This window comes from Baudoinia panamericana, assembly GCF_000338955.1.
Source record: "Baudoinia panamericana UAMH 10762 unplaced genomic scaffold BAUCOscaffold_14, whole genome shotgun sequence".
Taxonomy (NCBI): Eukaryota; Fungi; Ascomycota; class Dothideomycetes; order Mycosphaerellales; family Teratosphaeriaceae; genus Baudoinia; species Baudoinia panamericana.
In genome coordinates this window covers 111,283-136,560 of record NW_006911270.1, presented here as the reverse complement: position 1 = coordinate 136,560, position 25,278 = coordinate 111,283, and the positions used below count along the sequence as shown (strand labels likewise).

The 25,278-nt window shown below is 54.2% G+C and overlaps 10 protein-coding genes across 10 annotated transcripts; 5 read left to right on the top strand and 5 right to left on the bottom strand.

Moving 5' to 3' along the window:
• Positions 1-183: 183 nt before the first annotated feature.
• Positions 184-1,806, top strand: BAUCODRAFT_79734 (uncharacterized protein; the record flags this gene model as incomplete). Its single annotated transcript, XM_007682889.1, has 1 exon — positions 184-1,806. One exon carries the CDS (start codon positions 184-186, stop codon positions 1,804-1,806), a length of 1,623 nt encoding a protein of 540 aa, XP_007681079.1.
• Positions 1,807-1,961: 155 nt separating this feature from the next.
• BAUCODRAFT_297599 (glycoside hydrolase family 78 protein) lies at positions 1,962-5,476 on the bottom strand. The gene has a single exon (XM_007682917.1). The coding sequence runs from the start codon at positions 4,983-4,985 to the stop codon at positions 2,163-2,165; it is 2,823 nt and encodes a 940-aa protein (XP_007681107.1). The 5' UTR covers positions 4,986-5,476; the 3' UTR covers positions 1,962-2,162.
• Positions 5,477-6,605: 1,129 nt separating this feature from the next.
• Positions 6,606-7,973, top strand: BAUCODRAFT_298068 (uncharacterized protein). The gene is made up of 4 exons (XM_007682916.1): positions 6,606-6,887; positions 6,965-7,054; positions 7,116-7,425; positions 7,620-7,973. The coding sequence occupies exons 1-4, from the start codon at positions 6,876-6,878 to the stop codon at positions 7,850-7,852; spliced, it is 645 nt and encodes a 214-aa protein (XP_007681106.1). The 5' UTR covers positions 6,606-6,875; the 3' UTR covers positions 7,853-7,973.
• Positions 7,974-8,341: 368 nt separating this feature from the next.
• Positions 8,342-9,169, bottom strand: BAUCODRAFT_297886 (uncharacterized protein). Its single transcript, XM_007682915.1, has 4 exons — positions 9,015-9,169; positions 8,861-8,963; positions 8,654-8,784; positions 8,342-8,596 (listed from the first exon to the last, which is right to left on the bottom strand). Exons 1-4 carry the CDS (start codon positions 9,015-9,017, stop codon positions 8,405-8,407), a joined length of 429 nt encoding a protein of 142 aa, XP_007681105.1. The 5' UTR covers positions 9,018-9,169; the 3' UTR covers positions 8,342-8,404.
• Positions 9,170-9,263: 94 nt separating this feature from the next.
• Positions 9,264-10,210, top strand: BAUCODRAFT_97727 (uncharacterized protein; the record flags this gene model as incomplete). The annotated part of the gene is made up of 4 exons (XM_007682914.1): positions 9,264-9,373; positions 9,434-9,540; positions 9,602-9,843; positions 9,899-10,210. The coding sequence occupies 4 exons, from the start codon at positions 9,264-9,266 to the stop codon at positions 9,971-9,973; spliced, it is 534 nt and encodes a 177-aa protein (XP_007681104.1). The 3' UTR covers positions 9,974-10,210.
• Positions 10,211-11,992: 1,782 nt separating this feature from the next.
• On the bottom strand, positions 11,993-15,139 carry BAUCODRAFT_298024 (uncharacterized protein). The gene is made up of 3 exons (XM_007682913.1): positions 15,068-15,139; positions 13,845-15,006; positions 11,993-13,778 (listed from the first exon to the last, which is right to left on the bottom strand). Exons 2-3 carry the CDS (start codon positions 14,842-14,844, stop codon positions 12,118-12,120), a joined length of 2,661 nt encoding a protein of 886 aa, XP_007681103.1. The 5' UTR covers positions 14,845-15,006; positions 15,068-15,139; the 3' UTR covers positions 11,993-12,117.
• On the top strand, positions 15,110-16,066 carry BAUCODRAFT_298019 (uncharacterized protein). Its single transcript, XM_007682912.1, has 2 exons — positions 15,110-15,953; positions 16,005-16,066. Exon 1 carries the CDS (start codon positions 15,374-15,376, stop codon positions 15,899-15,901), a length of 528 nt encoding a protein of 175 aa, XP_007681102.1. The 5' UTR covers positions 15,110-15,373; the 3' UTR covers positions 15,902-15,953; positions 16,005-16,066.
• Positions 16,067-16,180: 114 nt separating this feature from the next.
• On the bottom strand, positions 16,181-19,214 carry BAUCODRAFT_151968 (uncharacterized protein; the record flags this gene model as incomplete). Its single annotated transcript, XM_007682911.1, has 3 exons — positions 16,181-19,021; positions 19,074-19,145; positions 19,200-19,214. 3 exons carry the CDS (start codon positions 19,212-19,214, stop codon positions 16,181-16,183), a joined length of 2,928 nt encoding a protein of 975 aa, XP_007681101.1.
• A 3,307-nt stretch (positions 19,215-22,521) lies between these two features.
• BAUCODRAFT_46040 (uncharacterized protein) lies at positions 22,522-24,228 on the top strand (the record flags this gene model as incomplete). The annotated part of the gene is made up of 1 exon (XM_007682785.1): positions 22,522-24,228. A coding segment is annotated over one exon (1,707 nt), but the record flags the coding sequence as incomplete, so codon positions are not given.
• Positions 24,229-24,807: 579 nt separating this feature from the next.
• On the bottom strand, positions 24,808-25,194 carry BAUCODRAFT_38674 (uncharacterized protein). Its single transcript, XM_007682688.1, has one exon. The coding sequence runs from the start codon at positions 25,124-25,126 to the stop codon at positions 24,851-24,853; it is 276 nt and encodes a 91-aa protein (XP_007680878.1). The 5' UTR covers positions 25,127-25,194; the 3' UTR covers positions 24,808-24,850.
• Between the last annotated feature and the right edge of the window lie 84 nt (positions 25,195-25,278).

Here is a 25,278-nt window from a genome sequence, read left to right as displayed (position 1 = left end):
TATCCCCGCATACTGCCCCATGGGCGAGAATAGCCCAGGCATCTGGCGATCATGCATAAAGCCTCTACTAGATCCCACATGGCGGCCATGAGCGATTACCCTTCCAGTCACTGATCGACAAGGCATATCCCATCCAATCCAGGGACAGCTTCGCTCGTCAGACCATATCGGCACCCACAAGCCATGGCAACTATCGAGAAGACCCAGCCTGAACAGCTAGAGGCGGTTCGCGTCACCTCTCATGAGCCTGTCGACAACTTGCGCGGCCGTGCGTTTGCAGGCCGTGAGCATACACGTAGCTACTGGCAGACGCTTCGGAAAGATCCCAAACTCTTATTTTGGATTGGTGTCATGCTCTTCACATTGATCACGAGAGGCTTCGAGAATCAATCATCCGGTTCTGTCATCAGCATTCCAGCATTCAAAGAGGAGTTTGGTGTCCCGAACGCTCAAGGGCAATACTTCGTGGAGACGACGTGGCAGTCAGCGCTTAACGGTGGATCGAATGGTGCTGCGATCATCGGTGCCTTCTTGGCTTCTTACACCGCCGACATCTTTGGCGTTCGACCCGTTGTGCTCGCATTCGCCTGCCTGAATATGATCTCAGTCGGCATCGAATTTGCGACGACCTCCATCGGGATGTTCTTGGCCGGAAAGCTGCTCAATTTCGTCGCCATCGGAGCCTTCCTCAATCTCTGCACTGCCTACGTCGCCGATGTCGCACCTATGGGCATCCGAGCATCTTGCATTGGTTTCTGCAACCTGGCTCAGTGCATCGGACCCTTCATCTCCGCCATCATGTCGAACTTCACGTCCAGATGGAGCTCGGCCTGGTCATGGAAAGCTCTTGTGTGCGCACAATGGGGATTTTGCGGTGTAGCCTTCATCGCCCTGCTATGGCTTCCTGAGTCTCCAGTCTATCTCGTCCGCGCCAACAAGATTGATGCTGCCCGTAGGTCACTAGGTCGGCTATACTCCGACCCCGCGGACGCCGAAGGCCATCTGCAGGAAATCCACCTCACAATCGAAGAGTCGGAGACTCAGAAGAGGTCATCTTATGCTGAATGCTTTCGCGGCACCAACCTTCGTCGCACCATGATCGCCATCCTTGTTTTCCTCTCCGAGCCAATGGCTGGCCTTGGCTTCGTGTCCAATTATGGTGCTTTGATGTATCAGTACCTTGACATTAGCGACGCAGCATCATTCAGGATCCAAATCGGCGCTCAAATCTTATCCATGTCTGGAGCACTGATCGCTATGCTCATTGGTGACTTCTTTGGTCGTCGTCCCATGTACCTTACAGGATGTCTCGCGCTCGTCGGCCTGCTCTTCTGCATGGGCATCTCTGGATCAATCAACACTACAGCTGCAGTCACTGCTTCTGTCGGCTTCTACACAATGTTCAATTTCTTCTTCAACGTCGGCGTCGGCTCGATCGTGTACGCCATCGCTGGCGAAATCCCGACATCCATTCTCAGACAGAAGACACTGGCAATCGCACTGTCCGTCTCGGCAGCAGCCAACACCTTCTGGTCATTTGTGTCGCCCTACATCTTCAACCCCGAATATGGCAATCTGAAGGCTAAGATTGGCTTCGTGTTCGGAGCGTGTATGGTCTTGTTCTTCGTCTCCGGCTACTTCTATGTGCCCGAGACACGCCGAAGGACCTATGAAGAGTTGGACGAGCTCTTCATGAATCATGTTCCTGCGCGCCAGTTCAAGAAGCATGTTACTGTCGCAGAGCAACAGGCGCACGAGGCTTATGAGATGGTTGAGGCTAAAGGAGGGAGGATGGATAGCGTTTGAGCATACACATGGCTTTGCAGGTTGTGGTTGTAGATATCTTCGTACTGGACTTATCATACCCAAAATACTCCCTGCTGTGATCTACGCGCGGCAAACGTAGGTATCACCTCAGGTAAATATACATGGCTTTGTGGTCTCTATATTCACTTCCAATGCTCTATATTCAGTGTTCAACGGAGGATGGCCAAAGGGTCACAACAGCAGGGCACTCGGACTGCATAGCGAAACTTCAATCGTCAGCATCTTCCAATTCGACTGCAAGTGTCGGCACTATCTCCTCGTTCTATCTTGCTACGGGTCCGTTCCCAAAAGCTAACCAAGCAGCTGACGTCTACTCACCGCAGGATATCCGTCTCCTACCGACTCGGCTTCCACACCTCTAACGGCCCGTCCGCTATGGTCGGTTGCCCAGGCCTCAAATCAGCGGACAACAGCGCCTTGGGAGGCCACGGCGCTGGCTCCCACTCGCAAGTAAAGACATGTCTGCCGCTTTTGACCACGGTCTGCGTCTCCTCGCCCGAATCGGACAGCGAACGCTTTAGCTCCGACGGCAGTGTCACAACGGCACTCGAGTTAGGTGGCACGGTCAGTTCCATTTCGAAAGCATAGCTCTCCGCCGCAGCGGAGGAGGAGGACCCGTCTTGGACCGGTCCGGCCTTCGAGGTAAGCTTCCAAGAGCAACTCACCAACCCATACGGTCCCTCGAACGACACCGCGGCGTGTGTCAGATTCCCACCAGGCACAGGTCGTACCCTTATCACCCTCCACCCTGGCTCAGCGGGTGATATGCCCCCAACGGTCTTGTGCAGCCAGTCCGCTACCGAGCCCAAGGCATAATGATTGAAACTCGTCATCTCGCCCGGATTAACCGAACCGTCTTCTAGCATCGAATTCCAGCGCTCCCAGATCGTGGTTGCGCCCATCCGGATAGGGTATAGCCAGCTAGGGCACGTAGTTTCCAGCAGCATACGGTATGCTAGCTGTGTCTGGTGGGTTTCGGTCAAGGCATGGCTGATTATTGGCGTGCCGGCGAAGCCGGTGCTGATGTGGAATTTGGCGGATTGCACTTGTGTTGCGAGTTCTTTTGCTGCTACGGCAAGTTGGGTTGTAGAAGGGTAGAGATCGAAGTGAATCGCGAGCGCTAGGCCGGTCTGAGTGTTGCTCATCAAGTACCCGGCAGGCGTGATGTATTTGTGTTGGAAATGAGAACGCAGTCGCTCGGAATCCGCCGTGTACTTCTGCGCTAGTTCTGTCCTTCCGAGCTGCGAGCACACTGTTGCCATGGTTCGCGTGACGTGGATAAGGTACGCATCAGCCACCAATACGTTGTCCGTGCGGGAGGCACCAGGATCCTCCGGCGGAGCCCCAGGGTCAAGCCAATCGGCCAGTTGCCAACGATCTCGCGTCCACAGGCCGTCCTCGCCACGGTCAATAGCTTCGTCGAGCCAAGCCTGCATACTCGGCAACTGGCGTTCGAGTATCGCGGTGTCCCCAGAATAGCTGAAGACATCCATGGGCGTGAGCACGGTGACATCATCCCAGACGGCTTGGGGCATGTGTGGCCAGTTCCCTAGCGGAATGATGGGTACGACAAGCGGTGGTATCCCTCCTTTTCCTTCCTCCAGCTGCTCCGCCATGACGTCTTCGAGCCAGCTGCTAAGAAAACTCGTTGTGTCGTAAAGGAAACAGGCCGAAGGCGCGAAGACCTGGATGTCGCCTGTCCATCCCAACCGCTCGTCTCGCTGAGGACAGTCGGTGGGGATCGAGAGGAAGTTACCACGCATGGACCATAACACATTCTCGTGCAATTTGTTGACCCAGGAATTGGAGCAGGAGAACCAACCACGACGTGGCATGTCACTGCTCATCACTACCGCAGCGATCTCACTTTCTGTAGGCTCCCAGCCGTCAATCTGGACGTAGCGGAAGCCGTGGAATGTGAACGCCGGTGTCCAGTCCTTGCACTCTTCACCGGACGAGATATACGTATCTTCAGCTTGGGCTTGTCGTAGTGGGCGTGTCCCGAGTTCGTCGTGCTCCATGACCTCGGCATGTCGTAGTGTGACCGTGTGGTTCTTAGGCACACGCATCGACTTTATGAGTACTTTCCCCACCATATTCTGCCCGAAATCAACAATAGTCTTTCCACTAGGAGTTTTGAAGATCTCCTTTGGTTGTAGTGTCTCCGTGACTCTGACAGGAGGCATTTGAGGGCAAACCAGCTTCGTTTCTGGCCAACTAATTTTCCGAGTCCCGCGCCAGCGATCATCCTGCGAAGCTAGAGCGGAATTCCAATTCCATTCTTGCCTCGCATCGTACGTCTCCCCATCGTAGAACTCGCTACGTTCTATCGCACTGTCGGCACATCGCCAGGTATCATCTGAGCATATTCTGAGCGGCTCAGCCTCGCCATTGTCGAGTGTAACTTCCAACTGTGCTAGTAGCGCCATAGTGTGGCCATACAAATATCGCTGGCCTCCCAAGAATCCGAGTCGTCCGCAATACCAACCTTCGGCCACCTCGACGCAGAGCGCGTGCTTGCCGGTCGATTTCTGCAAAAGGCTCGTGACATTCATCGTCCGATAAGTCAGGCGGTGCTTGTAACTCGTCCAACCAGGCGCCAGTAACTCATCAGTCGCACGTACGCCATCTACATAAACATCGAAAACCCCAAGAGCGGTTATGTATAAGCGGGCCTTGAGTACTTTACTCCCTGAAGCGGGCAAGTCGAAGGTCTTCCTGAAACGCAGTGGACGAAGGGGTCCAGTTGGGGGATGGCTACGGGAAGCTGATGTGATGAACTGGGCTTTCCACAGGTCCGGCTTTAGTAGTGCTGTCTCGACTTGCGCGCTTTCAGACCATTCCGTGCTCCCTTCATGGTCGTCACTCTCACGCCCGCCAAAGCATCGGACACGTACAGTCGCCGATTGCTGCGGAAGCAAAGCTGCTGTTGGCCACGGCACTAGTACCGATTGCGAGCTCTCAACTTTGAAGACATTTGCACTGTGGTCGCCATCGAGCAAGACCTCGATTTCGTATCGTGTCTGACTCCATGCCGAGGGTGGTGCGGCCTGTTGTGGCCATGTGAAGCGCCATGAGATGCGCGGACGCGCGCAATCAAGGCCTAGGCCGCTATGGTGATGTTCAAAGGTTGGCTTAGAGAGACTGGGCTGGGACATCGTCTTCAAAGTTATGACGCTTGCACACGTGATTCGACAAGCCCAAGTGTATGCATGTTGAGCAGCACTATGTTGCCAGACAGCTTATATGGCTGTGAGCTTGCGCGTAATGCTAAGGTACGGTAGGTCATGGTGTCTCGGCGCTCGCGTCAATACTACCCGAGAGGTTGCTTGGCATTGAAGGCGAGATAGTTACTCGCCCTTCCGTTGGCCCCATTTGCGGTTCTGTGCAGCTGCTGATGAACTATGCTGGTACACAGGGAAAGGGGATGAGACTTCGAGCAGTACATGTTGGCTTCGCGCTGGTGGCATCTTTCAACCCACGCTTAATCTTGCCATGCCGGAATAGTATGTACGATTCGGCATGCAAATGGCAATGCGGTTATCTGAACTTGGTGTGGTCCAGGAGAGTTAACGGAGGCAGCACAGCTACAGAGCGTTCGAGAGCTGCACGCCTTGCCGGGAGGGACCGCTCAGGTGGGATCTGAGGAGCCAACAGTATAGCACGGATCTGCTGAACAAGAAGAGAGCGCTCGACGAGTACTTTCTTCCTCCCTAGGCCAAGCCTAGATCGGAAGAAGGGTGTATGACAGGCGTGAGTAGTAAAGCAACACTTTCTAGTTCATCGAAGCGATGGCTGGGATGGTGTATTGAGCGCCATGTATGTGCAACATGCCAAGCACGGGAGCCGAGGTCGTCTTAACGAGGACGGCTATCGAGTGCTTCTAACCGGCGCAGATTAATAACACCAGCACCGCCAGCGATTGTCGGTCATACTGGGGTAGTAATGAAGTCCACCGAGTCTACTCCTTCCCAACTGGGAGAAGTGGCTGAAGCGTACAATCCAATCGCACAAGCGGATCATGTCTTGATCGATAGCGCTTGAGCGTGCGACGACAATGGTTGTGGAAGCGCCTTCGATACCGTCGTAGTTGCAGTGAGACGATACAACGTGGAGTGACATTTCTAGCGCTGATCACCATGTGGAGTCTCATTCACCTGGATGGTTCACTGCTGCCGCAACAATTACCGACAAGGGATGCAGTGCGATCAGCACATTGGCCTGCTTTTTACCGGGTCGCACGACAGGCAGTAGCCTTTCACACTTTCGCGCTGCGCTCTACGCGCTCGAGGTGGCGGTATCGAATGCGCATCGGACAGTTTGGCTCCGCTGTTGTCTCCAGGTATTCATACTGTACACCGACGAAAGGACTTCAACAAAGTGTAGGATGCAAGCTGGATGGTCAGTCAAACGGACCAATCAGCAGCTTCGTTTGGCGGCCATCCGGACAAGGAGGCCCGATGGAGGCGCAGATAGGCACACTTTTCACAACGACACCAGAAGGGTAGAACAGCGCTAGAAGACGTGCCGTGACTAGAGGCGCTCAAGGCGCATGTGTTAGTGCTCGCCTCAACCTGCAAGCCGGACAGCGTCCTTTTTTCTGTGTGGCCAGCCTTTCGAACCAGGGGCGGCGGTGCGTTAGATCTTCAGAACCCTTTCTTCGTCCCTTCTCCACGGTTGTATGCGAACGGCTCCACTTTGGAAGATCTGTAGCATCTCATCAATCATCTCGCCGCCCAGGCACCGCTCAGACACCGCCGCCGCCGCCTAAGCGCACTGTCATTGCGATTTGATTGACCTGCTTCCACCCCATCGGCACTAGTTCAAACAACCGCCGACTAGTGCAAGGGTTTCTGCAGTCTGGCCGGCTTGTCACGACCGCGCACACACCACCCACGCACCACACAGTAACCCTCCCTTGCCTCACACCGCAGGCGAAAGAGCATCGCCATTCCCTTCGTTTCTTCCCCTGTGGCGCCACTGAGCCTGTCATCCCGTTCAGACCTGCTCGTATTTGCCATCGCTATTGTGGCCACTGTTGACCCGCAATGGCTTCCAAGGTCAGTCCGATCTCATTGTGGCACAAGATGAGCCAGCCGTTTGCGCTTTGGGCAATGGCATGCTAACGTGGTCTCAGTTCCTTCGGGAATACAAGCTCGTGGTGGTGGGAGGCGGTGGTGTGGGGAAGAGTTGTTTGACCATCCAGCTCATTCAGTCACATTTCGTGGTACGTAACTGCCGCGATCATAGCTACTCTTCTACAAACATGGCTGACAATGCTGCCCTTCGCATTGCAGGACGAGTACGACCCAACAATCGAGGACTCATACCGCAAGCAATGCGTCATCGACGACGAGGTCGCGCTACTGGACGTGCTCGACACCGCCGGCCAAGAAGAGTACTCTGCGATGCGCGAGCAATACATGCGCACGGGTGAAGGCTTCCTATTAGTCTACAGCATAACATCGCGGCAAAGCTTCGAGGAGATCAGCACATTCCAGCAGCAAATACTGCGCGTCAAGGACAAGGATTACTTTCCGATCATCGTGGTGGGCAACAAATGCGACCTGGAGCACGAGCGGCAAGTGAGTACAGAAGGTACGTATCTCGTGTCTTCCTTTTTGCGCGCGTGCGTGACAGGCCGGTACGGCAGGCGGTGGAACATGTGGCAGGCGGGCGGGCAATCGTTGGGCGAGGTGGCGTGGCGGGCACGTTTTTCTGCCATGTCGCACCTTCCGTTCCACATGAAGTTGCTAGAAACGTTTACTGACGCACAGACTTCCTCGTATCAGAAGGCAAAGCCCTCGCGCGCTCATTCGGGTGCAAGTTCATCGAGACGTCGGCGAAATCGCGCATCAACGTGGACAACGCCTTCTACGACATCGTGCGCGAGATTCGAAAGTACAACAAGGACATGTCTGGATACCCCAGTGGCAGCACGCAAGCGAAGGGCGGCCCGCACGATAAGATGGAGATGGATGGGCAAGAGCAGGACGCAGGCTGCTGCAAGTGCACGGTCATGTAAAGAATACCACATATGCGATCAGAAAGCGCGCGTACACGACAGCATTGCGCTATGAGCTTGCATTGGGTATCTGCGATCGCGACGGACGAAAAAGGAAGCTACCACAGCAGAGACCAGGCCTGTCAACAAGGCGGTTGAAAGCTCGGACTGGTGGGAAGGGAAAAGCCAGGCAGCTGCTGAACTGCTGCCACTTGCATTGTTTGCGCATGGCGTACATTATTCTAAGCCCAAGGACGGTTCTATGGAGACGGTCTTTCATATGCGGAGCCTCTGGCGTAAGCGGCGCACTCGGGGGCGCAATGCAGGCGCAAGAAGAAGGGATGGGAATGTCTTGAGCGTTCATTCTCTCAAGGGTGGGGCGACTGCCTTTCGGTTGTGGATACCGAAGCTGCTTTTGTACGCCTGTTCTAGCAGCACGGCCTCTTAGCGAGGTCAAAGGCTTTCGAAGGATTCTTCAACTTCCACACTTCACACAATTTGTCTCTACTGACCCTGCAAGCTGCGTGCTTCGCTGAACCTGTTTGCACTCTTGCAAGCGCGGGGCCCGGAAGCTCACTCTTCGCCTTTCAGCCTCTCCTCAATCTCCTCCAGATCATCCGCAGAGTCTATCTCGATAATGCGCGACACCTCAGATTGATTCCTGAGTAGCTCCTTTGCGCCAGCGTATAGCATGCGCATCTCCTGCGAACATGTTGGTGGGAGATAGTTGATCATCACGTATGGTACGGATAAACGTCCCGATGCCTGCCACAACTCTGTAAGCTTACCATGGCATCTTACTCGCTTCTGCGTAGTCCTTACCATCGTCAACGGATAACTCAACAACACATATCTCGGTGAATTGTCCGGCAGCTCATCGCTCAGCTCCGTCATGCTCTTGTAGACCTCAGTATCGGTTTGCTTGATCTCCATCGTCGTTTTGTCAATCAGGTCTTCTCTTCGCCATCGTCAGCTTGCTAGCTGGCTAGCTGGTCCTTGTGACGACCGTGGAGTAGGCGCTATCTGTACATATTACTGCTTGTGGATCTTTCGCTCGCGACGTGCTGAGCCGGAACTTGCGCAGCTTGTCCTTTGTCTCTTGCGAGAAGGTGTAGAGGCGTGATTCTCCGGACTGCGCATGCTTAGTATGAGGTTCGCTGGGTGGAAGGAGGTGTCTCCTTACCATTTTGGCGGGAACTGCTGGTCAAGCCTGGATCGAAGGTGAGAAGAGGGTCAATTGCTGATCGCAATCCATGTCTTGATGGATGTCATGATGCTGCCCCACACCGGACCCGTCTCCGGAGCTGTATCATTTGTAGCTCCATTGGCGATGGCGACATCAACACCCCACGTTGTTACGAACGAAGAGACATGCTTGACTTCATCGTGTGAACGAATTCCTCCGAAACGACCACTTCATTAGGTCGCCGTCATGGCTCGAGCACCGAGTCGTAGACCTTCCAACGCAGAGGACGACTTTTGGCATCAACACTACAACCCTCTGTACAACCCGGTACAAACCAAGCCGGTATTAGTCCACCAGTAGGTGCAACTTTCTACCTGTCTAGCGATTTTGGCGCTTGCTGAAGCTAGATGGCGAAGGCGGAACACGTACGACCGCCATGTTTTCGCAGAGCGACCGTATCTTGGAGCACTGCTGTTTGACAACAATGACTCTGATGCCAGAGACCATTGCGCTGCAGAACGCAGTAGGCAGCACTCATGCTCTGTATTAATTTGGATCCAATGCTGACTACAATGCCTTTGGAGCTTTCTTGTCGTGGTTAAGGCTGGCAACATATATGGCCATCGTGGCCGTAGCGATTCTCATCTCTTTCCACTTGAAGCACACCCCGACACCCATTGAAAGGCGAGTTGCCCTGCCATTCGGTGTCGTCTTCTGGCTCCTCGCACTCGCTTGCCTTGCGTCCGGCGTCACCAATTACATCAAGACGGTTAGTCGATACAGCAGGCGGCAAGCACTTGTGCAGAGTGGCGCCGGAACGCAACTGGTATGTACTAACGGAGCACTTGACAACCCGGGGGAAAATTGCTGATATTGTCTAGGTGTTCACAGTTGTGGCCGCAGCCATCGTAGCTGCGTGTATTCTGTTCTTGAGTACGAATGCAAGCACAAAGTGATTAACGCAAGTTCCACATTTAGTCCGCAGCGGAGCCGTCAGGATCGTCCAGCAATCTTAATGCGCATCTGCGTGCCTTCCGTCTTCAGCGAATCCGCCACGGAAAGTCCCGTGCCGGATCCGTCTCCCCGCAGCTTTTGCGAGCTTCATCCTTCGAATGGGAGAAAGCTGAGTTGATACGTCCTCCGAAACTGTGGGCCAATTGCAAGATGGCAACTACGAACGCAGCCCCGGCAGTCCGCAGGGTCAACCATGCCACTTGCTCAAGGTTCCATGCGAGCTGCGGGACGCCATACACGACTCCGTCTTCGAAGGCAATGTCGTTGACATGAATACCTTCAACGGACACCTAACGACGATGCTGGAGCCAGTTCTCTTACTTTTGTATCGTCAGATTTACGAAGAAGCATATATTGCCTACGACGAAAGATTGAAATTCATGCTTCCAACGCTGATGGCGGAAGGTGTGCCACACGCCCGGCGATCTATACCGCAGAACAAGCCCTGGGACGTACGAAATGTTTGCTACGACACTTGTGCATTGTGGGCGAGCAAAAACTTGAACCACATGCAATGTCCACCTTATCATGCTTGCGGACGGCCAATGGATGACAAGAAATGATTTGTTGTACGCTCCGCCACGTGGGCGATAAGAGCCTTCGTACGGCGACTGGAGGGCCTTCCAGCCAAGGCTCGGGTCAGCATCAAAATCAGGGACGGGTGTAAGGTCTGGACGTCCATACCATGCGCGACATGGCAGCAGATCGGATTGCTGGAGCAGGAAGAGGTGCTTGTGTGGTGTTCGGAAGAAGACTTGGCAGTCTGAGTGCTGGAAGGTTAAGGGCCGCCCCTTTCCGAACTTTACGTAGCAAAGGCAGCACTATGAGCACTGTCCATTCTCCACCTGATGGGATCGGTTAGCCGGCTCAGAAGGCCCTGTGGGAAGCAGCAATCCAAGACCGCTGAGGCAGAAGGCAGATCATTATTGCGCTGTAATGACGCTGCGCTGCATGACAGTCCTAGGTTCAGACCGGAGGCATACCAGGTGCAGTCAAGCTTTCAGGTTTGCTCCGTACATATAGTCACTTGCTGCCGTGATTCCCTACCTTGTCAGGGTAGGTGACAGCTTCAATACTCGGTGCTGTAACTTACCCACCCTCTGGAAGGGCTCTCGACTGCGTAGCTATCGTCTGCGATTACGTATCTCTAACCCCATCGGAAGATCGAACTAGCTCAAGTAGGAACTCCTTGATCTCGTCTTGGCCCCACGTCGGTCAAGGTGGGTTGGCAACCTAGAGGGTATGTAATCTCGCGTCCCCAACGTCTACATGTCCTTATATACGCTCACCGCTCAGACCGCCAGCTTATTGACCACATGACTCCCACCATGGCTTCCAGCCGAGCTTGCCACCACCACCAGCATGACACTCGACTTTCAAGAACCCCTTTTGCCTTATGGGAAATACATGCGCCGCCAGCATGCGCGTTCAGAGCTTTGGAATGTTGGCTTTATGGTTCCTAATAGATTCCGAGTGCAGGAATCTTCCAAGGGTCCGTTCCCTTATGCTCTTCTATGATTACGGTCAAGCCTCCGAAATACACTGTCGCAGACGGCAATTTGCCATAGTCTGGCAGCTGGCGACACATACAGTTCAACTCTGAGCCACGCAACCCTGGGTACTTAGGTCGTGGAGCAGCTGCTTGTGCGCTTTGTAGAAAGCCGGACTTCGGCGAAAGCACAGGATGTGTAGAAGCGTGATGGACGATCGTATGGTCCGGAAGAATCGCCTGTTGAGTGTCCTCCAGCGAGAGGTGGCGATCGAACCCGGATGCCGGATGGTCACGTGTCACTAGTCGTGGCAAGATTACTTTGACTAGCTCGGTGTAGTTCAGCATTCACTCTGCTACTGGTGGCTTGCATTCTCTTCCGCTACACGGGAGAGAGAGACAACGAGCCGATTCTCGCAGCATCTTACTCCTCGTACCTCCTTGTCATGGAGAGCCTGTCTGCAACGCCCAGGACGCCTGCCACGATGCTTACGAGTCAATGTTGGACCGAGGCTCGACGCGAATATTGCTCGCGAGATGATTTAAGCGGCTGGGTTGAAGTTCCAGCACCGAAAACAGCAAGCATGCTAGCAGCGCTCAACTCAGCGGCACCTTCCTCTTCACAGCCCTCATCGCGAACAGCGTTCCTTCCCTCCCTGGCGGCCTCCCCACTTCCGTCACGATCATTCTTGCAAAATCCCTCAACAACCAGTACGAGCTATGCGCACCCAGCATCGTAAGATACTGAATCTCCAACGGACCTCCCCCGTACCGTAAGAAGTAGTCAATCTGCCCGTTGTCATTGAGCAAATACATCCGCTTCTCCGCAATCTCCTCTCGCGTGAAATTGTGCGTCTCCATCTCCACATTTGACGGCAACCGAGGTAGTGTAGGTGCCTTGGAAGTGGCGGTTGATGAGCCGGCCCCAGCGAACCAAGTCGTGCTGCCACGGGCCCCGAACCAGCCGGCTGTGGATGTTGGGATGTAAGCAGGCTTGATGGAGGCCGAGTAACTGGCGTCAACGGCGGCATTCAGGCGGTAGCTGACTGGGTCGTAGCCGTTGACGATGTTGTAGAGGTTCTCAACAGCTATACAGCCATACTGCCCTCGCTCTCCGCAAATGCTAAGTTGGTTCGAGGCTGGGTCGGCGTTGGCGGCTGCAGATGGTTGGTCCAGTCGAGGAAGAAGTTGGGCCTTCTTCAGTAGCAGAAAGAAGCCTGCGGGCGAACCTGCGAGGAAGAGGTTGGAGGTGTTGAAGATGAAGTGATCGATGTCTTCGTTAGCAATGTCAATTGCTGCCGGGTCGTGCAGCGACTTCGGGAGGACGGTAGGTTGCCGTGACAGTATGTCAATGCTTAACACGCTACCAAGCGAGTGTCCGATAATGTGTACTCGTCCATAGTCTGCAAAGCCTGCGTTGTTTTGACACCAAAGCTGGTAGACACGATTCGCTTCTCGCACAACAGCTGCAATCATCTTCGGCTGGTGGTGCGATAGATAGTACGGGATGTCTGACAGAACGTCGCTAATGATGTTTCGCACAGACGGCAGCGTTTCGGGCGTGATGTCAGCAAGAGTGAAATCATTCGCATCCGCACCATCACGATAGCCGCCTTCCTCAAATGTAAGCGAGTGACGCCAATTCACAGGCAAGACCATAATCCCACCCATGTCCTCACGGAAGCGAGCCTTGACCTCGGGCGTGCCAACCTGGACGTTGACGTCGCGTCGAAACGCATTCATCGCATGGGTGAAGTGCCAGCTCTCCATGCGCTGACTCAACATCTGACCGATGCCGTGGATAACGAGGACGAGGTCAGTGACTTGCGGCCGTTCAGCTTTTGCAAGGTCCGGGTCGGTCTTCCGTCGTGTGCGAGGCGGCACGCCCGAAGACGATGTTGCCACGCCTTGCTCCGCTCTCTCAGTGGTCGTGGTTGCTTTTGCTGGATGAAGTCTGTCCCATACACCTGGGTTGAAGCCACGCACGACAGGGATCCCAAGCTTGTGGCCTTTGCGGATATAGTTTGCAAGCGGCCTTCGACCGTAATACGCTGATGGCAGTAGAGAAGGCTGCAGTAGTCGAGCTTCTCGCTCGTTGGCGTATATCACACCATAATGGGTGTAGCTCCGAGGTGGCCCTCCCCGGCCATAAAGGGTCGTGCCTGCTGCCTTATTATCTGCGCCGCCTGGTCCTGTAGAGATGTCAATAATGTCGCATGCGGCTTCGACAGCCTTGTCGTGTAGCTGCTCAGGGGTCTCTAGAGAGCCTTCAAGTAGGTTGGCGGTCGCATTACGTAGCAAACTGTCCTGACGATTTCGCGTACCACGTCTGCTACTGGGCCGACTATCCGATGCTAATGGCACTTTCTCCGGCCACAGCTTGTGCATGATTTTCACTTCTCCTGCCGCGCCAACTTCCACCGCCGACTCCAGCTCATCCTTCCACGTCTGCGTCCAAACTTGCAACTCCACGTACCCAGCTTCAAGCATATTAGCCACAGCTGTCTCCACTGGCAGCATGGTGTCTTGATAGAACCATGTACCGCGCACCACCTGAGCGGTATCGTGTATCGGCACCCAGTATATGGGCTGCATGATAAGCTCAGGCATATCCACCTGGTGCAGCCTGGAGACGCCGACAGGTACACTTGTCCGTGGAGTAGGATCTTTCCGTCGTTTCTCTGGGGCAGGACTGTGTTCGACTAAATGCGAGGCGTCTTCCCAAGTATACGTATCATGTTGCTGTGGTCTCGGCCTTGCTGGACGCTCATCCATGGTGCGCATTTCACCGATGCGCTTGCCTGATGGTGCCCGAATGAACGGCGTACCTGTGGTATCCGGCAACGCAGCAGGCTCAGCACTACTCTGCGCCTCATCAGGTGGTGGACTGGATGCCTCTGCTTCAGTTCGCATCTCTACCTGGCCGAGACTCGCTGCCGCCTGCCGCGCCAGACTCGATCGTGGAACTCCAGGCTTCGAGCCAGAGCTTCGCCTCTCACTCCGAACATCACGAACCGTCCGGGAGCCTGCTCGGGCTCGGCTCCCTTCAGCCAGAGTAGGCTTCTCCTCATGCTCCTCATTGTACTTCAAAATCTTTCTCCGGAGCTCATGCCATGCCTTATCTAGCGCAGCGTTGTCGTATGTCGAAAAAGGCTTCGGTGGCTGATTTGGCGCCGCTTTGCCGCTTGTAGGCGGCGGGACTGGCGACAATGGATCGTCTATAGGCAGGGGGCTGGTATAGAAAAATCGCGCCTCTATCGGGGGTGGTGGCTCGGTGCGATGGAGTACTTGTCTAACATACTCTTGGTTCGCTTGTGCACCCATTCTTCAATACTGTAGACTTGGGCGAGTACAACTGTATCGCAATTGAGCCTTACTGCACCATTACCATCAACAGGCGTGGGAGTTTGTAAGATCTTTGAACAGATCTACTCTCCCAGAGATATGGATTGGCTACTGCAAGATTGACGTGGCTTTCAAGGCAACCTTGTTAACCGTAAGCCAACGCAGGTACATGTACGCACACGTGTGGCCACCATTGTCATACCTCACTGTGCTATAGCACGCGGCCCGCAGATGCTGACCATGGTAAAGTGCGTAGCACAAGTTCTATATCAGGAACTGCAAATTATTTGCAAAAGCCATACAGTCAGCACGAGACCGGGAGAAACGCGGTTCACGCGACTTGGGCTTGAAGGCACGATGACGCAGCAGCGAAGCATCCCGCCATCCCTCCACTATAGACTCTCAAGCTGCTCATAGATTCATCAAATAACTTGAATTGGACCATCGAAGCCAAAGGCCCCGGTATTAGGCAATTGTTTCACAGCACTACCTTTCCAACGCGCTCAAGATGGCTTTCAACGGTGTGCGTCTCTTCCGTTACGCACTTCTGGGCGAAATCGGTAGCAACGTTATGGGCGCACTTCCCTGCCTTCTCGCACCGGAGACAGTCCTCTCCTATCTGGTCAGGGGGCCGAATGATATCACGCCAGTAGCGAAGAGCCTGACGCAATGGTATGCTTGTTGCCACCCTCGGTTTCAGCGTCCCACTAACCGCAAAGTTAGGTTCGGCGGCATGATTCTGACCGCCTTCACCATACCCATTATCCTCAGCTACCCCAATCCGCGTCCCAGCCAGGGAGGTGACCCTCAAATTGTAGCGTGGCGCCGTCTTGCGTACATGACGCTTGGCGCCGGCGAGGTCGGCCTTGGCACCATAGCCATGATACAGTTTCTTCAAGGCGACAGCGGCTTCACTGACAGCGCGTTGTTGGGGGTCATGGCATTCATGGGTGTTTTCTCTGCCATGCGCGGTTTCTTTCTCTATGCGAGACCCTCGTGGATGGAGGCCCAGGAGAATGCGAAGAAGGCGCAGTAAGCTCTGCGCTCTTCGCGCGTGGATGCCTGGCGATGGACGATGTACGAGTAAGGTCGTACGTTCGCACCCGCTACGTTTGTGGCTGTCTCATTGATGTTCGTAGCGAGTAAATGTGCGGCGAATGTGGAGTTGGCGAAGGCGGCATTAGCGGAGACGGCGTAAAAGCAAAGTACATGTAGATTGTACGCTTTGCATCGACATTGTAATGGCCAGTGCTCTCACCCGAAGCGTTAAACATGCGTGTCCATGGAGCCGCGTTACAACGGACTGATAGGCTTGCTATTCAGCTGTAGCAGTAGCGGGCGGGGTGCTCATAACCCCTCTGCCAAACCAGTCACTGATTGTGCTAAACTTGCCGGTGCTCCTTTGCATCGCATCGAGGAATAAGTCGTTCTTGGCGGCACTCTCTTCTTGCGCCCGTTTGATCTGTCTCACAGTCTGGTTTTGTGGTGCGCAGATGGGACATTCAATCTCTTCGGCCTCACGACCGTCTGCGATGTTCAAGCAGCGCTGATGGAAGCTGTGCTTGCAAAGGAAGTGCACAGTCGGGAGATCGAGCGTCATGCCGCACGTCGAGCATCTTGTCGCGCTGAAAGACGTTGGCTTGGTGGCAAGCTCATCGATATCCTGCAGCTTTTGTGCCGTGTCTGTTCGATAGGAGTTAATCAAGCGGCGGTTGGCTGCAATCTCTGCCCGTTCCTTTTCCACCGTGGACGATAGATACTTCTTTACCAACCCCATCGTGGCCACGGCGTTGAGACTGAGTGTCTGAACCACTTGCAGCGGTGCCATCAGCCCATCTTCTTCAATCTTCTCAAGCACCGCGCTGACCTCATCGCCCGCTTCCTCTAAGATCTTGGGCGAGCTGGTGAAGTAAGAGAGCGCAGCAGGATATAGCTGTGGCTCCTCCGGCCCGTACTTGTGTAGAGCCTTGATCGCGCCTCTTGTGTCACGTGCCGTAGTATAGGAGCGGAAGACATCGAAGCGCAAACCCTGACGCTCGCTCACCAGCACCGTGCCGTCTCTGAACTTTTCAAGATCGGACAGAAGTAGGATGTTCGACGTGTCGATCGGTACATTCTTAGATTCAATGAGTTGCCGGGCCTTCCGTTCCCATTCCGTCTTGTCTTCTGCCCGGGACTGATTTGCCTTGTGCAGATAGATTTCGAACAGTGTGGTATAGAGGTCATTCTTCTGTCCATCTTTGATGTCTTCGCTTGCAATCAGCGCTTCAAGGAAGTCGACAAACTGCTCAGGATGATCTACGAACGCGGAGAAGGCAGTCCGCGGCTTCGGCACGTCGTAAGCAATGAATTCGCCGGGTGTAGTGGTCTCGACCACCTGCGTTTTATTCACGGTCGTTGCTTGGCCATTTGTGGAGGGAAGGGAAGTAGTGCTCATGCCCGGTAACGGTATCAAGGCCGCCAGGTTCTGCACAGCCGATCTTGCCACCGTGCTGAAGCCGACGGTTTCCTGCTGGGCCGGGGTTTCCTGCACTATGACAGCGTCCTTCTTCGGTCTATAGTGCCCAGTAAAGTAGTCGATGAACAACTGCGTAGCCTCGATTGGACAATGCTCAAGGAGAACCGTTCCATATTTCATGAAGTTCGGATATGCATCCTTCGGGTCCAAGCGTACAATGTATGCCATTGCTTCCGCATACTTCTTCAGATCCTCGATGAGAATATCAATGACCAGTCCATGCTCATTGTGCCGTCTGGCAAGAAAAGCGGCTTGGTCGTAGTAGCCGCCTTGTCTGCACATCACAATTGCAGTGTCTAGATCAAACCTGAGCTCACCCGGCTGCTTGATGAAAGCTTCGAGCTTATCCACATCTTTGAGCTTGGCATAGCAGTTCAACAGTAGGGTTGTGTGGTCTGAAGTTGCCTTGCCTTCTTCGTGCAGCGCCTCAAGGTACTCTATCAGGTTGCGCAGATGCTGATTATCGAGAAACTTGCGGATGATCTGCGACGGCTCGGTGTTGTCGATGGCGCGCAGGTACTGCTGCATGGCAGTATCATAGTCTTTCTTCTGGTACAAGTAGTCGCCATAACGACGGAAGATAACGTTCTGCTGCACAGCATCGACTTTGTACTTCTGCGCCAAGCTGATAGCGAGCACGTAGAGGTTGCGCTGATACAGGATCTCGAGCTTTTGCTGGAATGTCTTTTCATGATACCTGTACAGCTTACCATCAATCATTAGTAGAAAAATGTCGCCCCAGATACTGAGAACGTTGTTGACCTGACTTGACAACGCCTCCGAATGCGCGATGAATTTCAGATCAGTGTTCAGGACGGTGAAGCTGGTGGAATTGAAGATGCCCTCAGCCTGACTGCCGCCAAATGCGCGCAATGCGGTCGAAGTGGCAGAGTTGTTCTTTGGTGGCGAAACGATCAGGACATAATCCTTGCAGATGCTGACCAACTTCTTTGCGCCTTCATATGCATAGGATGCTGCCTTGCCGCGCGGTCCGTATGTGTAGATAGCATCGTCTCGCGCGACAACAATCTCATTAGACTGCGGATCGAGGGTCATGCAGCCAACAGCACAGCCGTGCTCGTCTAGGGTACGGGCCGGTGTACCTTGACCCTTGCCAGTGATAGCGAGTGCTCGAATGTGCGAAGTTGTTGCAATGTACAAAGCGGTGGCATTGGCTTCACGAAACTCGAGTCCGGTGATCGGCTCCTCGGTTTCGAACACGGTCCGCTGCTTGGTTCCTCGATCGTGAATAAAATCGCCTCGAACCACCGTCACGGCACCGTTTGCAAAGCCAACAGCCAGCTGGGCTAGGTCATGAGTCACAGCGAAGCCGGTGACTGGGAAGTTCTTCCGCCCATTTTGCACCGTCAGCGTAGACAGGCACTTAGGGTACCCGGTCTTCTTCTCCGTCTGGTCCAGAGTCCAGACCTTCAGCTCGGGCTCATGAGACAGGGTTTCGGACAGCGTCAGAAGGTATGTCGTGGCATGAACATGCTTCACGTGAGTCACACTACCAGCCTCATGAGCCTTCCATGATCGCGACGGCTTGAAGCTATGGTCTAGCAAATGGACTGTCCCTTCTGGCGTGCCCACAATGACGTTATTTGAACCAGCAACTATACAGCTCACTGACCCTTGCTAGCAGTGGTGTTAATATATGTATGATTGCCGTCTACTCAAGTGTACTTACGTCCAACGAAATCGTGCCGTCTCCTTGCGGCAGGCGAACATGGGAGACATCGAAGAAGCGGAACGCTTTCCACTGCAGCAAGTCAGCTTTTCCACACTATGGTGGCCCGGAGTACTAGGAAGCTACCGATGTCAGCGCCATGCTATCGAGCCATGAACCAAAAGCAGACAGTTGTTGTGCGCAGCAAGAGATTGTGAGCAATACGGGCGTTATATGGAGAACAGTTGAAGTAGCATCTGGCGTAATCTCTATACCGAGGTCACGTGCTCAGATGCTTGGTCGCGTTTCTTGCGCGTCCAGCCACCTTCCGCCAATTACTGCGGCTCGTCAAACACACCAACATGTCCTTAACACCTACGCAGCAAGCTCTACCTGACTATTGCACCTGACATCTGGAACACCATGGCCATCTAAAACGTCGCGGATGCGGGCTCTCTTGGCTTCAAGTCTTTCACGGCATCCCAATCATACGCGTGGCTTTCTCGAAATACATACCAACAGCACATACTCTCCCCACAGACATCCAAACGTCCACCATCCTCTACCCCTCTTCCACCGTCTGGTGGCTGAGCTGTGTCGGGGTTGCAGCTCGAGCTGCACTTTTGCTTGTCACGGAGCCTCCAAGACAGTCATTGAGACTTCATCTCATTACCACGTCAAGGCCGGCCGAGTACATGCCGAATCTGGTAGATGCGCGGAAGCTTAACCCTAAGCGATACTCTCGGTTGAAGTTTTACGGTCCTCTTGCTATGGCAAGGGAAGCTGCTGGCTTCTTCGATTAGCCCCCGCCGATCTTGACTCGTTGGGCGTTGCCCTCGAGCGGCAATCAGCATGATGGTGAGGCGGGGGCGAAAAGGTTGCTGGAATGTCCGGTCGCCATTAGGCGGTAAATGGCGGCCTCATGCGTCAGTTTGGTAAGATTTCCTCTGGGGGCGCGCGTCGAGGTTGCTGGCCGGACTTATTCTCTGATCAAGCACAGGCAGCTTTGGCACATCAATGCCGGTCGAGTGTATCATAGACTGCGTCGGCGACTTGATGTCGGAGTGATCCCATATTGGGACACTCCTAAGGATCTTCGCAAGCTGCTTGCATTGTTCCAGAGTGGCTTGCTTGATCACCGTAAGAGTCTGCTAAGCTGGATGCCGGTCAGCAGGATGAGACAGGCCGTCGACGTATTGTGCATCAGCACCTTGAGTGGTGTCTGTCGCGACTGGATACCCTGTGCGTTGTTTGCTTCTGAAAAGCAGGGAGAAGAGCATGGCAGCACGCTCGAGCCAGCGTTTCAGCCTACAGACTGACTGTGCAGTTTGACCCGCTCGGAAGCGCTCCGCGTCACACTTGCCAGAACCATGCATTGCATGTTGCGAGGTGCACCGGACTTACATACGGAAGCGGGTCAATCTGCACGGTCGCCCGAAAGGGTTCATTGGCATGTCGTCAGCTCCGGCACTCTCGCTGTCCTTGCCAAACCAAACAACTTGCATGGGTGAAACGTCGTGACAGGTGTCTTACATCGAGCGGAGATCTGTCCGCCACAGCTTCCGGATCCAGTACGCACGCCGTGAGGCAGGACTCTGGCCTTGACACGCAGCCGACGTACTCTGGCTGTGCTCGCGATGAAGACGTCCTGTACATCACTCACATCGGCCACGCTGACCTTGCATGAGGTCAGAAGGCCAACCACGTTCAGCTCTGTCCTCGTCCGAGCTAAAAGTCCACAGCCAGTATCACGGCATTAGCCATTGATACTGTTCGTCTAGCCTAACCTCATGAGGAAGCGGCGATTGTCTGATCAGCCGTATCAATCATCTCCGTCCACTGTTCTCGAGTGGATGTCGATTGATGAGCGCCGAACCACAAACCAAAATGCCTGCCTTCTGATCTCTTGACTGGACTTGCAGAGCAGCCTCACTACATGTGAGACGGCAAACGGTTTTTGCAGATGTACTTTGTCCGTTTGCGCTTAATGCAGAAATGCCTCTCTACAAAGCCTGCTTACCGGAGGTTTAAGGGATGGAAAGCAAAGACTTTGTCTCTAAGAGTGCTGCTCATCTACAAAAAGAGAAAGTCGTTCCTGCGAAAGCGGGGTGTGGGATGCCTACGAGGGACTTGAGACGACGAGGGTCTGTTGAATTGATGTCGGTGGCTGCTGAGAAGTCTCAGCTTGATGCAACGGAACGATGGTGCCTGCTTGCCACGTTGGGTGTCGTCGCGACAAGACAAGGTGGTTCTTCTAAAGCCATGACCCGTCGTTGTCTGGCTCTGGCGTTGGTGGGGAACGTGATGTCTGCCGGGTAGCCTGATCACCATTCGCGCATAGCGGGACCTCTCTTGTGTGAGGATCAAAGCTTAGGCTTGTCTGCTGTGTCGTGTCTGCCGGCCTTGCTTGGTGACGCCGCTCCGCCTGCTGACGCTCAGATGCAGCGGTGAAGGTGGACGGGGAACGAAGGGCTGCAATCTAATCAAGGCTCCTGGGAGCCGAGGCCATCTTCTTGATCCTGCGAAGGGGAGAGTGGATGGCTCTTTGATCTTTTATACGTCTTTCCGCGCCTGTCTATGAAGGTTAACGGCTAACTGCTCAGCTCAGTAACCTTACCGACGGACTTCTGTCGGTCCTCTAAAAGACCATGGCGAACCATACAAGCATGAATTCATGGCAGATACGTACGCGTCGTCGCAGGTTCTTTCTCCTCAATCTACCGATTATCGCCCTGACTAAAGCGTGCAGATCACAATAACTACTCCCCTCGGACAAACGTGACACCCGAGAGAGGTGCTGATTGCTTCTGCTGGGCAAAGATGTATCGACGCCTGGTTGCCACATGCGAGCAAAGAGTCAGGATCAAGTACGAGATTGTGAGCTCATAAATCTCTCTACGCATGAAGGAGCTGCAACAGATGGATAGTCCATTCGTCGCACGGCGGCCTTGAGACTGCCTTGGGCCAGCGAGGTCACCACCACAAGGATGCGTGCAGTCTGTCCTTACCGGGGCGCATCTCTCTGGTCGTTGGAAGAGTGGATGATCACTAACCTTGCGATCTGCAGCCAGCCGCTAGCAGCCGTCCTGGCAAGCCAATCGTTCGCATCAACCTCCCCTCCTTCGATTGAAATTCGGGTGGCAAGTAGCAAGTTGCCGCGGTATAGCCGAGAAAGCTTGGTTCGTGCTTTCGCTGCACAACCCCGCGATAACCAGACCCAGCGAGGTTAGCCGAATATTTAGCTGCAGCCCTTCACATGCACCTTCATGCAGACGGCTCACGAGGAGCGGCTGGGTAACGCTGCAGTATGCGATAAGAGGGCCAGCTCGCCTGAGCTGGACCCATCCTCGCGTCTTGTCCGCACGGTAGGTGGTTGACGATCCCTCATTCTGCAGCGTGCGGATTTCAGAGTAGGTGCTGTTTGCAGGTTGGTAAGGAAGAGTTGGGGGTTAGTTGCAACGAACACATGTCTGCTCTCACCGCACTGGTCCTTGCGACCGTGCTGTTCTTCGCGGCTGGCGATGCCGCAGCAAACCAATACACTGTCTGGGCGACGAGTATCTTCCACCGAACAGGGGAGCGCACGCCTGAGGTGCTCGGCTACATTCCAACCACTCTTACCAGCTATGGCGCGCAACAGGTGCATAATTCAGGAACTTTTTTCCGCCAGCGCCACGTATCTTCGGCCAGCACAAACCCGGTGAACAGTGCACCAATTCAAGGCCTCAGCAGCAACCGCGTTGATAATCTGCAGGTCTTCGTTGGTGCGCTGGACGAGCAATGGACTGTTGCCAGCGCGCAAGCCTTCCTGCAGGGTTTGTACCCACCATACACTCTCAACGCTAGCACGGCGTCGTTGCTTGACCCTACGAGCATTCTTGCGAATGGCACCTACGTCGAGAACCCGCTGTCAGGCTATCAGTACGGTCAAGTGCACAGCTTCGGTGGTTACGACCCAGAATTCCCGTATTTGGGCGGTTCGCTAGACTGTCCCGCTTTCGATATCGCCGCCGTTGAGTATGCCAACACGCCGCAGTTCGCAGCTGTTGAGGCAGAGTCTCGGCACATCTACCAAGCGATCGGTCAGCCGCTTCTGAGGAGCGTGCTTAATCCATCAGCGTGGGACTATTTCAATGCTTACGCCATTTATGACTATTTGAACTACCAGAGATCACACAATGCCACCGTTGCCGCCTTGCTCAGTCAGCCACAGTACATTAACGCTACGACGAAGGTCAGCTATTTCGATCAGCTCCGCTGGTATGCGGACCACCAGCAATGGGCGCAACTCACTAATCTGACGGCACAAAACAACTATACAGGCAAGAGCGAGGCACTTCCGGGCAGGATTAAGGGCTCTATATCGACGATTGCGGGTAACTTGCTGGCGGCGAAAATGCTCGCTCAGCTGCAGGTTGCGATCCAGACCAGCGGCAGCTATTACAAGTTCTCTGCGCTGTTCGGCGATTTCGAGCCTATGGTCAGTCTGTTCGCGCTCCTTGGCCTGCCGAACATCAACAGCAACTTCTACGGTATTCCAGACTTCGGATCGGTTGCGGTCTTCGAACTCTTCTCCTACACCAACAACAGCATGAGTATGCTATTTCCATCGACCAGTGACTTGTGGGTACGATTTTACTTCCGCAACGGCTCTGGCGGAACGAATGAGACGAGCGGCAACTACCAGTCGTACCCTATATTCAACCGTGGGCCCAGTCAAACCGATATGACGTGGCATGACTTCCAAACCGGCATGTACGGCATCCTTCTTGCGGACATTGGGAGTTGGTGTACCCAGTGTGGCGCGACGAACCTCTTCTGCGCGGCGTGGAACAGCTCCGATGCAACAACGAACACGACTGACTCAACGACCTTCACCACGCAGCGCCAAATGAAGCCGGCGATTGCGGGTGTTATAGGCGCAGTTGTCACCCTCGTGGTTGCTGGCCTGGTGTTTGCGCTCGCCATGCTGGTTGGCGGTGTGCGCTTTCACCGAACGGAGAGAAGGTCTAGAAGCGAGCTTGGCGGGTTCAAGGGCAGCCAAAAGCTGGCTTCAGACAGAGACCTGACCAATGTACCGAAAGGCGGGGCAACAGTCGGCGCATCAATAGAGCGGTCGCCGGACAGTCCTCTCAGCCCGATCGGACACGAGAGAGTCGGCAGCTGGGAGCTAAAGCAGGCCGGGACTGATAGGCCAAACATGGACCATGTTGCAGACGCGCACTCGATTGCGCCTTCGGAGGCTGATGACGGGCTTGATCCGTTTCGTGAGCCGGTCAAAGCGGATGAAAGGGTATGATATACGATTGTACGTGAATGATCCGCAGAGCATGGTGTGCCATTGAGATACGTCAATCTCAGCAACGCTGTCATGCAATAATCGTACACATGATACTCAAGCTTGATTGACAAGGCTCTGTGTATTCGAAACCCCTGTCGCGTAGCCCTGTTTCTCATGCTCATATTATGCAAGGCAATCGCGGAGCTGCGTGCAGTCGAGTTTAGTATCTAATATGCCACAGGTAGAGGCAACGCTGACTGACCTTGACCACTCCTTCAACATGCTTGGTACTCCTTAACGCCTCGCTTGTTAGGTAACAACAGTCGAACTTCCACGAAGTCGCCATGGCTACGCCTTTGTGATCCGGTTGCTTGGTCGGAAGCGAGTCGCTTCCCGGCAGATGCAAGCATCACCGCCCTCCACCCTAGAGCCTTTTACTCCTCCATCTTCACATCCCCGTTTGCATGTTTCTGATTACGTCCAGATATCCAGAGGACGTTGTTACATCTAGCACGTATTAGCGCATGCTCTTTCTGTTCGTTTGGTTAATGTCTGCAGCATACCGTATAAGCACTTGGCCCAGTGTGCCTCTACTGCTGCCATTCACCCACTCCTCCGCGCCACTAAGCTGAACGTTCATGTAGCTGTCAACTGACACTAAGCGGCCTGTGTACTCAGTCTGACCCCATTTGAGGCGGATGGTGACTTCTTCGTTGACGAGCGACTGCAGCATAGGTCGAGGATTTAGCGGTACGAACTTTGAGGTTTTGTCAGTTTGCGCTTGCTGCAACATGCTGGACGAAGATGCTCACAGCCATGATCGCGACTCCTGGAGACAGCGCGAGGCTATGTCAGTTGTTCTTCGAACGGATGCGGTGATGCACCAAGTTCGCGAACTGACTTGCAAGGTGAAGCCTTCGGAACGCTTGGCGAATTTTGAATGAC

Coding starts and splice junctions, on each gene's coding strand:
- BAUCODRAFT_297599 (XM_007682917.1), bottom strand. CDS start 4,985: ATGTCCCAGCCCAGTCTCTCTAAGCCAACCTTTGAACATCACCATAGC.
- BAUCODRAFT_298068 (XM_007682916.1), top strand. Junction 7,055..7,115: donor TCATTCAGTCACATTTCGTG/GTACGTAACTGC, acceptor ATGCTGCCCTTC/GCATTGCAGGACGAGTACGA. Junction 7,426..7,619: donor GCGGCAAGTGAGTACAGAAG/GTACGTATCTCG, acceptor TCCTCGTATCAG/AAGGCAAAGCCCTCGCGCGC.
- BAUCODRAFT_297886 (XM_007682915.1), bottom strand. Junction 8,785..8,860: donor AGATCCACAAGCAGTAATAT/GTACAGATAGCG, acceptor GGCGAAGAGAAG/ACCTGATTGACAAAACGACG. Junction 8,597..8,653: donor TGAGTTATCCGTTGACGATG/GTAAGGACTACG, acceptor GAGTTGTGGCAG/GCATCGGGACGTTTATCCGT.
- BAUCODRAFT_298024 (XM_007682913.1), bottom strand. CDS start 14,844: ATGGGTGCACAAGCGAACCAAGAGTATGTTAGACAAGTACTCCATCGC. Junction 13,779..13,844: donor TCGGCCCAGTAGCAGACGTG/GTACGCGAAATC, acceptor AAGGCTCTCTAG/AGACCCCTGAGCAGCTACAC.
- BAUCODRAFT_298019 (XM_007682912.1), top strand. CDS start 15,374: ATGGCTTTCAACGGTGTGCGTCTCTTCCGTTACGCACTTCTGGGCGAA.
- BAUCODRAFT_38674 (XM_007682688.1), bottom strand. CDS start 25,126: ATGTTGCAGCAAGCGCAAACTGACAAAACCTCAAAGTTCGTACCGCTA.